Raw genomic sequence first — 16,086 nt, forward strand, 5'->3', positions numbered from 1 at the left:
TTAAAAAGGGAGGCGTTAATTACCCTTCATGGATGTGTTGTCTAAAAAAACCAGACGTTAATTACCCTTCATGGATGTTTTATCTAAAAAAACAAGACGTTAATTACCCCACGTTTAATTTTTTGAAAATGCAGAAAATTATTGGTCACTCAACGCGTACTATTTGCCGAAATACCTACTATAATTTTGAAGGCACTGTACTATAATTCCACATTCAAAATATGGCAACACTGTCTGAAACTCAACAACTACTGTCAAATATGTGTCAAGCATGTGTCAAGTGTCAAAACGAAAAGTCAAAATAATACCGCGCTCTTAAGATAAACTTAAAAATACTATGATCATAATTTAAATATTATTGAAATGGCATGTTCCAGCGAGGAGATTGAAAGTAAACGGCTTCAAGCCATCGAAAGAATACGCGCTAGGAAATCAAATGTAAATGATTGCTCGTTAAATATTTCACCAGTCAACCAATACTCGCCTGAACATTTTCAAAATGATACGCGAGTGGGCCCATTGCGAAAGATAGGATGTACAAAACCAAAATTTCAGCCTTACTGTAAAAATATATCGGAAACCAGACCACCTAATTTAAATACTACTGACTCACCAACTTCAAAAATAATCTCCGGAACTGTATATTTAATTTCGGAAAGTAGATTTGAAGTGAATCCGAGTGCCTATAATGATAAATTGATATCAATTTTTAAAACAATTCCATCTAAATCATATGGTAAGTAATGCATGTGGAAAATAATCTATTTATAAGATACAGTATCATTTTAATATGGGTTTACTATTTACCTTTATTTTATCATTCATAAAATATTTCGTTTTATTATTAATAATGGTAGTAGGTACTAAACTTGCAAAAGTAGCAGGTAGGCTTAGTAGTGCAATATTTTGTATTGACACAGACATGCATTTACTTGATCGAATTCCATTTAAGTATAATGAACATCAAACAAACTTCATTGCTAATTCGAAAAGTTTCAGTTGGTGAAGTTGATAGCTATTTTGGGCTATAATCCCATAATTAGAATGTTATGTCAATTGTGTCGCTAAATTTCAAAACCCGCTATAACACTTTTTCATTATGTTGAGAAAATCAATAAAAAGTTTTTGAACAAAAAAGGTTTATGAATGTTTCAGTAGTGTTATAGCGGGAATTGATAGACGCATTGATTTTGTTTCATAAAATAAATGACAGTCAATCGTAGCGGATTTTGAAAGAGGCGATAAAATTTTCATGTAGAGATTATATTCAAATCTATCGATATATATATATATATCTTAATTACAGTCGCACTCGGTTATTACGATCACGGATATAGCGAGATCTCGGATGTGATGAGGAAACATTCGTTGACATTTTAGTTTATGATTTTCTCCATACATTTATTCACTTTTATAACGAGCTCCTTATTGAATATACCGAGTTAAAATATCGTCAAATCTTATTTTTTTAAACCATGTTTAATCCTAAGAAAATCATAATATGGGCCCTCCACAATATGGAGGTTGTTTTTACGAGAGCCGTTTGCTTAACCTACTAGGTCCATACTCTGGGTCAAAACACATATTGAAAAAGAACATGTGAATTTGCCAGACTTGAGACCCCTTATATTATAAGCCGTGGTTTTTTTTATATTCCATAAATTTCTTTATATTCTATATACCCAAAAAACTAACATTAAATTGATTATAGAAACCATTATAGAAAAAGTCTTTTTTTAATAAGATTAATACCTTCAATGTATGTTGTCACCACTTCGGAGCTAACACTCGTTGATGACGAGCCCCCCACCATCTGTTATTCAGACAAATGTAAGTGATTTGACTTACAAAAAAAAATATAACTAGTACTTTCATTTTTGTAAATATCAAGAATTTTTCATCTCTCTATGAAAATTTTAATTTTGCCAACTACATTTTAACAGCCCAATGAAAACATATTTATATTCCATGGGAAAAGGTTGCCGACAGGGTATACAAAAATAAGGGAAGTGTATTATTACCTTCCAGGTTTTACTGTAGGAATGTTCGATTCTCGAGTGTGGACAAATATGGGATAAACTTAAACATGTGTTAAAGATTATGTTATTTTTATTATTTATGTCTATCTCATAACATTCATAAAAGACAAAATGCGCATTAAATATTGGTGATATTTGAGGACATTCAGGGAGCTTTGTATTTCTTGGGTTTAATGGCCTGACTTTGGCTCAGAAATAAACCAAAAATGCCTTATCTTATTAATCTATTGCGGTTGCCGACCTCTGTCTTAAGTAATTATTTTTTTAGATGGCGGAAAACGGCTGTGGAGTTTTTCACTAGAACATTATGATGAACTTCAAAAGAGAATTTTATCACTTAAACCTCATATTGTTATAGGCACAATTCCTCAATATGTGTTAAAAGTAAGTATAATTTTTATGACTGTATTAATGGATCTTATCAAAACGGTTTGTGTATAAAGCTTGCCGTATTGTCACTTATATATTGCGACCTACATATTCAGATCATCATTCGTCAGATCCCTATTTAAAGCTTCAATTTTCGTCTTCACAACAGGCATTAATTGAAATGAATTGTCTGGCGTCATGATTTTTTAATGCTTAAAGACGTTGTTCCCATACCAGTGGCGGAAGGTGGAAGTAAGCTGTGATTTGTTTGGCTGTTTAGTTAGGTTGATTAGATGATGTGGTTAGTTTTTTAAGCATGGCGTAACACATTGACTGCTGACTAGATAATTACTAATTAATTACCACATTTAAATAGCATGCTAATTATATCTAATGGCAACCTAATCTTTACGCACTAGGCGCGTCGTTAGCGTCCAATGAGTTAATTGAATTTTAAAAACTATCCAACACCATCTGCAATTTGTATTTTTACTATTTTTAGTTCAATGATAACAAATAAGTATGTCTGACAAAGTTTAGTGTGCACTATTTATGTCAGATCTACACAGCCTACCTTCACTCATCGCCACTGCCCCATACAGCTTTCAACCAGTCTAATAAAAGCCTTTCCAGGTGGTAACTTTTCTTTTGGAATGGTTTTTGTTTTAATATCACGAATGGAGAAAGTTTTTCGTAGAGCCCAAATATAACACAAATGCTTTTTATAGAAAAATATTTCAAGAAAAAAAACATACTTAGGTCTATATTCGGGACAATACAATATGTAAATCATATCCGTAGACGACTTTCATAAAGAAGACAAAAGGTACTGTGCACTTTCTATATATTGACATACATCTACTTCATGGCGATATATGCGATTACAGTATTACGCCACGTGATTTTTGCATACTGTTTGTGTTGCAACGGTTTTAGTTCCAGAAACGGCCGCAATTACGTGTATGTCTTGATATAGAAGCCGAAGTTTATGTGTAGTGGGTATGTATAGTCCAATGTGTAAGTCACTGGTTTCTCATTCTGGGGCTCCGAGTACAATTCCCAGTGAGGTCACAATACATTTATGTGAATTTCTCAAAGTCTGGATGGTTCTGTGATTGCTGTTACCAGTTGTAGCGTAAAAAAAGTAAAATAATACATAGGTTATAGGTTCAAAGCCTGCAGTGGGTTAAATTTATTTTTTAATCAATACATATGTTTTGGATATTACTCATGGATCCAGTAGATTGAGCGAATAACAAATAACTAATCCTCTTAAAAAATCTGATTGTGAAGGTCGATTTTGACAAGCTTTTTATTATTGCATTGATTTAATAATTTTATGTTATTACAGGTGATGCAAGAACCTCCAGCAAACTACAATGTTGATATAACTCTTGTGGGCACTGCTATTATGAATAAACTATTGCCATTTCAAGTTGATGGTGTTATGTAAGTAAATTATGAATGACATGGGATTTATAAGTTATTAACAAATAAACAAAAGACATCAATGGTGCAGTAGTGGCCGAGTGTCAGTCTATGAAACTATGGGTATTAGGAACGAATCAGGGCTGTGGAGTCATTTAAAAAAAATCCTATCTAAAATTCGATGTTAATCAATTTTTGGAGTCTGTCGATTTCTAATGACGCGAAAATCGACCGGATTTTGGTCGATCACACCATAAAAATTGAGTTGTAAAAATGTAGAAAGTACGTTCGTTTGTTCGTTCTGTACTTTCAGTTGTAATATAATATGATTTCATTGAGATTTTGAAGGGGAAGCATTAACCATTGCTATTTTTATATTCTTAACCAGCTTGCGTGAAAATCTATTTCAAATTAACCATTAGTAAACCTGTGTGACCTTGTGTGTCGTATCGCTTAATTCTCACTGCATCCTGCTGCAGAAGTGAAAGAAACTGATGATGTGTTTTCTTTTTCTGTGTGCAAAAAGAAAAGAGTCTTCAAAATTTAAAAACGAGTTGAATACCCCCAAATCAATCATAATTCATGTATGTCAAAAGTCTTTGCGTGAGTCCCACAGAAACATAGGAATTGCCTTACAAAATTGTCCAAAACTCAATCTTCCTGAAAAGTAATGATTTTAGACATATCTTTATTCTCCTTTCGCACAGATTTAAAACTTCATTAGAAAACAGATAGATCTATCGGTATAAGTTGTCCGAGAGTGCTACATGCTAACATTTGACAAATAATTCAGTATTTTTTTCTATGTACTTTGTTTTGCTTAGTTCCAAATTCGAACAGCAGATGACTTATGTTAGTACATAATATTATAGGTAGGTATATTATCTATGGTATTTTATTTGCAGATTTGGAATTCAAAAGAATGGACGTTGCATGATAGCTGATGATATGGGACTAGGAAAAACATTACAAGCTTTAGCTATCGCACACTATTACAAAAATGACTGGCCTCTTCTAATTGTAACAACATCATCCATGAGGTAATTAACATATCTTATCACTATAGCATAGATAACCTTCAAATTTGAAAAATTCTTTATAAAAATACTGATACCCTCCGTGCTGGATCCTGAGTGACGATGCTCGGGAGGCCTTCAGTTTTGGTTTGTGTTGTAGGTGGCTTTGCATAATATACATAGTTGACATGGTTATTTTAAAGTATAAAAAGATTAAATAGAAGGTTAAACGTTTGGGAGAGTTCAATATATTATTTTAAGGGCGTATGACCAAAAAATATTAGAAAATCTTAAAAGTATTTAGTTGAAATTGCATTTTATTTATTTCATTAGCTAAAAAAAAATTTGTTCTCATAATTAATTTGTGATAGAATATTCAGTCCGTGTTCGAAAAACGTGCTTTTGACAAATTTTTGAGGTTAACTGTTGGCCGAGTAATTCTTGTTACAATATGTTGTTCGTCAAATTATGATGCAGGGTGTTCATGACTTGTTATTGTTAGATTTTGGATCCAAATATTTCCATCTCTAATAATATTGTTTATTCGTCCAAAATTTTTATGCATATATTAACTTATATTTTAACCGACAACATAATATATTTTACCGTTGTCAATATTATCAAAAAATATATCTTTTTTTTTTTAAATTATAGCAAGAGATAAGTAATTGTATTTATTATTTTGTGATTATTTTAGTATTTTGACGATCTACAAGATGTACATATTATTTTGTTTTCAGGGAGACCTGGCAATCTCACGTACATGAACTTTTGCCATTCGTACCGACAGTATCTATTGTGTGCGTTTCATCGGGCAAAGAAAAGATATGCCTCACAGATAAGGAAGTTGAAATCGTAATAATTAGCTATAAAATGGCCTCGCTGAGCATTAGCCATCTCGTCGAAAAAATGTTCCGAACTGTTATATTGGTATGATTAATTATTACTTAACTCATTTTTAGCGACAAACTTGTATGTAAAGGCGGGACAGGTATATTAATTAACAGGTCAGCAGTGATTGTGTTAATTAAAGGCGCGAATGGTACCTATATCTACTATATTATTTCATGTGAATATGAAATGTACCCATTGTTTTGTGGACAAAGTATAAATACCTGTATGCAATAAAATTCATTTAAATTTTAATATTAAAATTAGTTGAATATTTGTTTATGCAATTAACAGGATGAATCACATCTATTGAAGTCATACAAAGCTCAGGCAACCGAGTGTATCATGAAAATAACCAAACGTGCAAGACGAGTGATTTTATTGTCAGGCACACCTGCACTCTCACGACCGAGTGAACTTTTCACCCAACTGCAAATTATCGAGCCGAGGTTTTTCAGTGGTTTCACCGAATTCGGTTTGTAGACAATATTACAAATGTTTATTATTTATTCGTGCACGTTATTTGCTCAAATTTATATCGCACGAGTTCACTGTCCACCAGTTTTGCGATCACGTGCCTACTCTTCGTAATCCAGATGTTTTTATGTGCCACATTTAAATACTTAATACCTATCATTATTTCAAACTTTAAATAGTACGCAATATCAAGAATTAATCATACTTAACTAAAATATGATATATAAATGAACTGAAAACTGCAATACATAAATATATTTCTTGTGCATTATCTCAGACGCAACAAAACTGACGAAAGAATTTTCTAAATATTCATGTCAGTCATTATCATTTTATTACCGTGTGACATTAAAATCATTGTATTCAAATTATTGTAATTATCTTTTACAAAACATAATATTTTTTACAGGGAAACGATACTGTGCAGGAAAGCAAACAAGTTTTGGATGGGATATGTCGGGGCAGTCAAATTTACTGGAATTACAGGCCATGCTTCAAAAAAAGTTTCTTATCAGAAGAACCAAAGATGATGTTCTTCCTAGTCTAAAAGAAAAAACTAGGTGATTACTTTTCTGTTATTAAAATGTCTTCATCTCTTATTTTTGTGCCAAATCCGTCATCATACATCGACTATCATTTCGGCTATTTTTCTCCGTCTGCCACTGCTCTAAATAGGAATGCCAAGGCGAGGTCTCACTTTCCAGAGATCTTTTCTCAAATGATAAGATGATATATCTCTGGGGTCCTGCATGATGTAGCCAAAGTATGCCAATATTCTTGTTTTTTATTTAACTGTCTTCCCAGCTGATACAGAGAGATTTCTTTGAGTGTCCACGCCCCCACTCCATATAATAAGACTGAAATGACTGTACCATCTTACGATTCTCATTCTGAGTCCTAGGTTTAGATCGTGGCTACATAGTATTTTCCTCAGTTGTGTAAAAACTACCCTGAGCTTCTCGACTCGGCATTTCAGTTCAACTGTATGGGCTATGGTCTCAGTTATCTTCCAGAAGTGCTACCTAAGTTTTCAATAGAATATGCTTTCTCTGAGGGGGCTCCATTCAATTCGCAGGTTCTATCATCTAAACATCTAAAGGGGTCTTGATTATCCTCATATATTTGGTCATATGTGTCGCAGGCCTCTGTTAATGAATAATTTTAAACCTTTTCGACTATCTATAATGAGCATTGCATTGTCCGCATATCGCCAATTATTGTAAATGACTCCATTTACGTTGATCCCATTAGAACTTTTTCAAAAATGTTTTCTGAATGCTATATATTAAATAAATATATTTTTTTGAAAAATCTGGGAAACATTATGTATATACTTATTAGAAAAAAATCCTATTAAGAAAGTTGGATCGAGTAGGGTTAAAACCCATAACTTTCACTGTCCGGAGTGAGTGAATCCCATTCGGTGCAACTTATTTTCTAGCATTTTTCCAATAGGTATATTTCTGAGATTTTTCAAAATTATATGTTTTTGATTAGATAGAGTTAAGTAGTCCATTTTGTGAACCCATTTTAAAACAGTGTGTATGTATTACTTTTATTCAGGGAAACTGTCATATTGAATCAGAGTCTTCTAGCAGTAAACGAGGAGACAAAAATTAATTTGTCACAAATGGCTGAATCATATACGACTAAAACAGCTGCCCACAAACACATTGCCTTGTTGACATTTTTTTGTGAAACGGCCAAAGTCAAAACTCCCGCAATATGGTATGTTACACACGGTATTATTCATTTGAAACTGTACAAAATTCCCCAAGAATAACCTACATTTATTTTGAAATACGGAACACTACTTTATAACAATATAGTATAGGTTATTTTTTAAGATAACAGAATAAGTCATTGATATCCACAGATCAATCATACAGTCATAGACACACATTATCAAAATTACAAACAATAATAATTACTACTGTTATTAATTCTTGATCGAGAAAGTCTTAATTTATTGCTGTATTATTTTTTTTATACACTTCTGTACCATTGACATCTGTTGGAATGTTTTCAACTGATGTGTATCGGTTAGTTAAAAGTAATTATGAAAGAAATATAAAATGAAAAATATAATGAAAATGAAATAATAATTGTTGCTATGTATTTACCTAACAATAATTGTCGGAATAAATGTTAAAGCGACACCCGGTTTCCACCTGCTGTGCGTTTATTTCTGCTTTACAACTTTTATTTAAGACCAGCGGCGGCTTCTCTAACACCATGCATATGCGCTGCACTCCTTTTTCCTAAACATCACTCAATGTGCAACAATGCTATTCATAAGTCATCACTCGTTTATCGCAATGTAATCCATGTAAATTTGTACCAAAAGCATGTACCCACTGAACAGTCATTGGAAACGGGCGCTCGTGGTGAGCGCCCTAATATCGATTTTAGTTTGCTATTCATATTACATTGTGTAATAACAGTTCAACCCGATATGTGAAACTCATAAACAAAATTTTATGGCCGTTTGGGACTCCGACCAGTTCACAAAATTCGACACAGAAAAAAAAGCATACGCCGATAAATGTAGTAACTGAGATTTAGCAGGATTGATAAAAAAATAGATTTTTTAAATTTAAATCTCATATAAATTCATTGGAAATAGGCTGATATTGAATACAAATTGATTATCAACATAAATCTTATGGATACGATCCTTAAATCATTCAATATTTGCAAATATTTCAATATAATTTATAAAAAATTAATATCTTAGTTACCATGTTCTTTTACCAAGTGAGTGAATTATTATAACATGATGTCATATTTTTAACAATGCCTGACTGGCATGAAGTTTTATTGCATTTTGTATACGAAGGGAGTGAGAAGGGACTGACGCCTTGTCGAGATTAGAGTCGAAAAATTCGTACCTACCTATTCAAAACAATCGATAGTTATCCATTTTTTTTTTTAATATTGTCTTGAAATATCATTTACTTACAATACAAAATTCAGTATGGTTTCTGTTGTTGCGATCTATAGTCGGCCTTTTTAGATGTTTTGTCACATTATTTCGATAATTTTGTTTATAAAAATAAATTTTGAATAAAAAAATTCATAATAATACATATAATTGTTATTGTTTAATCAGTGAAGTGTATGTGTTTTAAAATGATATCGGTAAACGTAGGCTTTATCAAAAATAATAAGAATTCCTTCGAAGAAAGAGTCAGAATAAAAAAAGGATGGTCCGATGACATGTGGAAAGTGAAAGGTGTTTTTCAACCCTTAAAAGAATTATTGTTTTAATTTAATAAAACGCAAATTTTTGTAGTAATTATTCCACTTTTAATCAATAGATTAGGACCGGTTTCGTTTCAACATTGTTGAAAATGTCCCTCTGAGGCGGACGAAACCGGTCCTAATCTATTGATTAAAAGTGGAATAAGTACTACAAAAAATTGCGTTTTATTAAATTAAAACAACAATACAATGCAGTTCCACCATGAATTGACAGTTAACAAAATAAAAGAAAAAAAACTTAAAAGAATTAAATCGTCTTTAAGAAATACCATGAATCAGGACAGACTTAACTGTCTATCTGTGTTAAGCATGGAGAAAAAACTTTTACTAACGGTTCCAGACTTTAATGAGAAGTGATTGAGGTGTTCGCTAAACAGAAACAACGCCGAATTGATATTCTTTTTAAATAAGGTAAGAAAATGTTTAGTGCACCCCCAATGAAAGCAATTTTGGAAACCACCGGCCGCCACTGGTTAAGACCACAAGATTATCCTTACCTTTCTGGCGTACAGGCAATTTTTGTTAGCGGTGTCTAATTAACAATTAGTTACTGATTAAAGGGGTCCAAAATAATAGCTGCTTCCAGTGACAGCGCTGAAAGCAAATGATAGAAAAAAGACAACACTATACATGTTTTGATATCACTTTGAGAGCATAATTTATGTCCCGTTTCTATAGCGAAGCGAAATTTATTTTAATCTTTATATTCCAACGATAATGTCATTTATATAAATTGTTTTTCAGTAAATATGTAACAGATATCATAAAAACCAATGAGAAATTTTTGATTTTTGCTCATCACAAGTCTGTCATTGAGGCAATCTGTCATACTCTTGATGAACACCGGATGCATTACATTTGTATCAATGGCACAACTAAAGGCACTGATCGTAGTGTAAGTACTCCAGACATTTATGTATATCGTTATTAAGATGTTTGTATTAAAGTCGCTGAGGAAACCCTTCTCAAAAATACTTCATTAAATTAGCTGTCACTTCGTAATGCATGCATTTATCTTCGAAATTAATTTGTCACGGATCAATGCTATTTTTTAATTTTGAATTCGTAACGCGTTCACCTTATATGGTATTTGAAGCATTCACATTATAATGCAAAATGTCTATGAAAGACGAGACTACATCAATTATGGATAAACAGCCAATAGCTATCTGTGCACCCAAGACCCACGATTTCATATCTATACAGAGTTCAGTGTATTTTAAAATTGAAATAAAACACAAACAAGATGTCAACTCAAAAAGTTAAAAGAATTGTTACAAAATTCCATAAGCCTATTATATCAATCTACTTGTTATGTAAAGTATATTGACCTCTAATTTTTTTTGTTAGCTAGAACAAATTGATATGCGTCGATTGGTATTATAAAAGATTGATTACTTCATCTAATAGGCAGTCTTCACCACTACATGACACGTCATGCTTTTATCTTTCTCGGTACCGTAAAGTGGGGTGACTTTGATCGATTTTTATTTTATATTTACGATATTTTGAAAACCGACTATAGGAATAGACTGAAAAAATAATGTAAATATTGCATTATAAATACCAACCGAATAATAATATTAAATTTTAACGAATACGTATTGAAATAAAAAATAAGTCACACCATGGGGTGAGGCTACTTTGATACCTATTTTTTTTATGCTTTCGTTAGTTTATATGTGGGACTTCAAACCCATCCCTATATTTCATTATTTTTTTCAGGAGTTACAGCTACATTAAATAAAATAATAATATGAAAACGTATTTTCAATCAAAAAAATGTACAGATTTGCATTATAGCATTTATTCATTATGTTATCAAAAAAGTACAGGGTAAACAACAAAGATCTAGGAACATTTTTATACGAGACCAAAATTACAATACAAAATAACCAATAAAACTTAAAATAAAATAATTTGAACCTAGTTTTCTTTTGTACTGTCGCACCATCTTTTTCTGAAATTAAAAACATGGAAATTAAAAAAAATCACAAGAATATTCTTAAAATTTAGCAACTACACCATCCTCACTCAGTATAGGTAGTAGGTGTGGGGGCGACTTTGATACCCCATATCAATGACGCCCCATACTCTAAATCAGCATGTTACACAAAAGTGTACTTCACCTCAATAAATTTAAAATATGAAAAAGAAATAGTGATATCACTATAGTATTTAAATAATCATTGGATTACTACGATGATAATAAAAGGGTACTCACATTTTATAGCTCTTCAAATAAGACACCAAATTCACCTTGATGTTTACGGATTCCGATATACAATAAATTACCGTATTTGTAGTTTGACAGGTAGACCATAGATATATCTTTTAAAATAGACCGGTAACTTATAATTATACCGTTTCGGTGGGTACTGTGTTGTCAATTTCAAAAACATTTTCAAAGTATCAAAGTAGCCCCTCGATTTCAATGACGCCCCATTTGACGGTATGCGCCAACTTCACATATTATTCTTTCAATGCGATGCCAATATTAGTCTTTTTCCCAGACACAACACTGATACTTTTTCATTTTCAATATTACGTACTTACTAGAGAGAGTTTTGATCTCATTGATGTTTATTTATTATTCTTTTTATAGAACCTCGTGGACTCATTCCAATTCAATGAGTCGTGCCGCTGCGCTGTCCTATCAATAACTGCGGCTTGTGCTGGAATAACTTTGACGGCCGCACAGCTGGTAGTCTTTGCTGAATTGCATTGGAATCCTGGCGTAAGATATTCTTCATAATTAATATTAAAAATTTAGCGATTACAAACCAAATCAAAAATAATTTTATTTAGTTTTATAACGCCACATTATATCAGCCTGTGTTTATTACGGTTCAACGTTACTTTATGGATGTGATATTTTTCTTTTTGTAGATATTAAATCAGGCAGAATCTCGAGCTCACAGAATCGGCCAGAAAGGAGGCGTTTGCGTGAGATATCTACTCGCCAAAGGCACGGCGGACGATATTATGTGGCCTCTGCTCCAAAAAAAATTAGAGGTCAATATACTTTACATAACAAGTTTATTTAAACAACAGACTTATGGAATTTTGTTTCCTTCCTTTAATTTCTTTAACTTATTGAGTTGACTTGTTTGTGTTTTATTTCAATTTCGAATTAAACCAAAAGTTTTTGTTCCGCATCGTAAATATTACCCCATCTATGAAGAGAGAGAGAGAAATGAGAGAAAACTCGTTTGCTCCTTTTTTAATTATTATTATTATTAAATTATTTTATTTTATATAATGGCTGCCCTCCACCAAGAATTGACAGTTATTAAATAAAATTGTTTTGACTCAAATTTCTGAAGACATATTTTCCTACTATAAATATATCACACTGTAAATAAGGTTTGATAGTTCCGACAGATAACAAAAAGAGCGTGAGAGTAATTTAGTGAGACAAACCAATAGGATAAGAGCGATATAAACACTGTCGGCGATGGCAAAATTATACCTAGTTTTTTCGCACCCAAACAAATTATATTTGTGGTTCTTACTTTCACTGTGGTACCAAGTTAAGAGTTATTTTAATTGATTATTTTCAGGTTCTTAATCAAACTGGACTAAGCAATGATACATTTGAGAATACAACACATTCCAAACAGGTAAATTACACACTGCCATATCAATTTTATTGTTTAAAAGTTATTATATGTCAACGTTGACACCGGCGGCGCGATTTAAGCGTCGGCCTATAGCGTTGTGGGTCCCAGGTTCGAATCCTTGATTTGACAAGTACACATATTGTTTTTCAAATTGTGTATGAGTCAGAGAATGGACTTAATAGGGTTGAGCAAGTGGTTGACATCCATTTCTCGTAAAAACAAAATCTGTTAATACAAACATCCACTCTGTGGAGGCCCATATGATCTTATTAGGATATTAAACTCGTCTCGTCTGCGACACAGCCATAAATCAAACCTCGTAGGAATGTTACATTCATATTGCAGTCGGCCACGCATATAGGAGCCTGGCGACAGTGACGATCGCAACCTCTTGAAACGTCAGTTGTCAAAAAAAAAAATTAAATGTCATTGCACAAAAATACCATCAGACGCCAAAACAGCGATTGTTATGTATTGAGTGCTCTCTCCTTGTATAATCATATGTGTACGGATATTTTTCAATCTCTTGAACAAAGTATATTGGTGCGCTCGTCTGTCATTTTCTAGATTTGGCGACTGGTGAGTTTGAATTGAAATAGCTGACTCGTAGCGGACACCAGATTTATTTTAAAATGTTGCATTCCAGCAGTGTGAGGTGCTCCATTAGGTAACATGTGTTTTTTGAATAACAATAACACATCAACGGTATTTGACATGTTGCAGACAAAATGAGTTTAGATGTGCGAGCCTACTAAGGCATTTAATGTACTATTGCAACCATGGCCCTCACTAGGGGTGCTGACCGGGCTCTAGCCTAGGGGCCCGGTCGACCAGATAAATGAAATAAACACACATCTTAGATTTGCTCTAATAGTGAAAAAAGTCGCCTGTGCCACTGTTTTACTTAGACATTATTACCATTTTCAAATATGTGGTTGTGCAATGCAATTTTTGGTTGTCTTGTGTTGATATTCGACAACCCCATAATTCGATGTGTTAAAAAATCGCTAAAAATACACTGAATTTTATTTGACCTCGAATACCATTTAGAAAACGCCACTGTAAAGCGTCAGAGTGCCTTTAATCTTAGCTATAGGTAGGGGTATGAGTCAGAGTATGGACCTAATAGGTTGAGCAAGTGGCTGACATCCATTTCTCGTAAAAACAAAATCTGTTAATACAAACCTCCACTCTGTGGAGGCCCATATGATCCTATTAGGATCGGACATGGTCGAAAGAAAAGAAAGATAGGTAGGGGGCCCCGCCAAAGATTCTGCCCGCTTCAGAATGTGGGGGCCATGATTGCAACAATCCTAAAAAAAACAAAATCCTCCGAGTAATGTAAGTTATAAAACAAAGTATGTATACAATTATATATATTATTTTTCAGGGTAACAGGACCAATGAAAACACTTTAATGAAGATGTTCCCCAGTAATATGCAAAACGAATCCAATAATTTTATACCTGGGACAAATATACAAAAAGGATCCGAAGGAGGGCCAGGTCAATCATTGAAGGATAATATTAGTAAAAACATTTCATATGGTTTTCAGGATGATCTAGAAACAACCTTTCATGATGATGATGAAGGAGATGAACTTTTAGCTCATTTATTATTATAAATAATTTTTTCTATTGTTTATTTTTTTAAAGCGTAACTAAGATTTAAAGAATTTGAAGTACAAATTGAAGGAGTCTTATACGTTCGTTAGAGTGATAACATTTGGAATTATTTTGCAAGCGCATGAAGCATGGTTAAGTTGGTAAACTCCACAAAAAATATTAATATCACTCAGTTGCCATTCCGATTTTCTTGCTCAAGCAATGCCGGCCATTTTTATATACATTTCTTATTCGAGTGCAGTTATAAAGTTCAACACAAATTTTACAGGATTTTTAAATAAATATAATGTGAAAATGACGGATTGTGTTTTTATATACCTTGCAAATTGGGAAATAAATGCCATAGTAGTGTTTGAAGTTCTCTAAAAATTAACTTGCAATCAATGTTTCCTCTAATTTTTCTATTGTGTGTGCGGATCATCAACGCATCTGAGTCACTAGTCACCTGGTGCGGTAATTTACACCCCCCCCCCCTTCCACAAACATACAATTTTTCATTAAAACTTATATTTTTTAAATTAACGTACAAAATTAGCATTTTTTGCACTGATATATCCGTACTTCATCAACAATTAATGTATCAAACCGAGACTTCCGTAATTTGTCAAAAAAATCTTTTTTATTGACTGCATTAATGCATTCGGCATTTAATTTGAACGCATAATTTTTATTTTGCCAGCTTTCGGGAATATCTGTATATGTATTTAGATACATGATTATGAATATCTTCTATATAAAGCATAGAAGCATTTATTTTTATAGCCCAAGAGATGCAGGTTCGATCCTGCCGGGTGTTTTACCTTTTTCAATTGGTTATAATATATTTTCTCAGAAGTGTTTTTCAAAATTATGTAAGTATGTTTTGTTTTTCATCAAACCTGTGAATCGTTTTTCTTGATGCTGAAAATTTACAAAAAGTGACGGTTTTTGCACGTAATGCCCTCATCTATTTCATATCATTATAAATATATACTTTACTCAGTTGTTCCTCTGAATCGTGTCAAGTAACGTTAATGGAAGTAGTGAGGGTATTATATCTCCATTTTGTACATACATGATTGCCTTATAATATTAATTGAATAATAAAAAGATTGTTCTGATTTTTTTGAACATTTTTAATCAATTGTTTATAAAAAAAATAGTAAATATGATAAAACAACAGGCGCGCACAACAGCAAAATGGTATGGGGGGTCCATTTCAAAAAATAATATCCATAATTTGTTATAATATATATTTTAAAGGTAGCGGGAAGGCGTTGGGGTTATCCCATTCGAGACGGATTTAAAAGAAGCAAAAACTGGACCAACAGCCAGATTCAATTTTTTAGTAAATTTTCCGAGCGTTTAAGAGCGC

The 16,086-nt window shown here is 32.6% G+C and overlaps 1 protein-coding gene across 1 annotated transcript; it reads left to right on the forward strand.

Moving 5' to 3' along the window:
- Positions 1-267: 267 nt before the first annotated feature.
- On the forward strand, positions 268-15,030 carry Marcal1 (SWI/SNF-related matrix-associated actin-dependent regulator of chromatin subfamily A-like protein 1). The gene is made up of 13 exons (XM_085953131.1): positions 268-736; positions 2,308-2,423; positions 3,760-3,857; positions 4,742-4,876; positions 5,593-5,782; positions 6,038-6,218; positions 6,630-6,780; positions 7,784-7,948; positions 10,229-10,379; positions 12,090-12,221; positions 12,374-12,499; positions 13,048-13,107; positions 14,498-15,030. The coding sequence occupies exons 1-13, from the start codon at positions 364-366 to the stop codon at positions 14,729-14,731; spliced, it is 2,112 nt and encodes a 703-aa protein (XP_085809257.1). The 5' UTR covers positions 268-363; the 3' UTR covers positions 14,732-15,030.
- Positions 15,031-16,086: the final 1,056 nt, after the last annotated feature.

The sequence above is a fragment of the Rhyacophila brunnea genome, unplaced genomic scaffold (genome assembly GCF_057557595.1).
Source record: "Rhyacophila brunnea isolate RB1 unplaced genomic scaffold, BYU_Rbru_1.0 scaffold_3, whole genome shotgun sequence".
Lineage (NCBI taxonomy): Eukaryota > Metazoa > Arthropoda > Insecta > Trichoptera > Rhyacophilidae > Rhyacophila > Rhyacophila brunnea.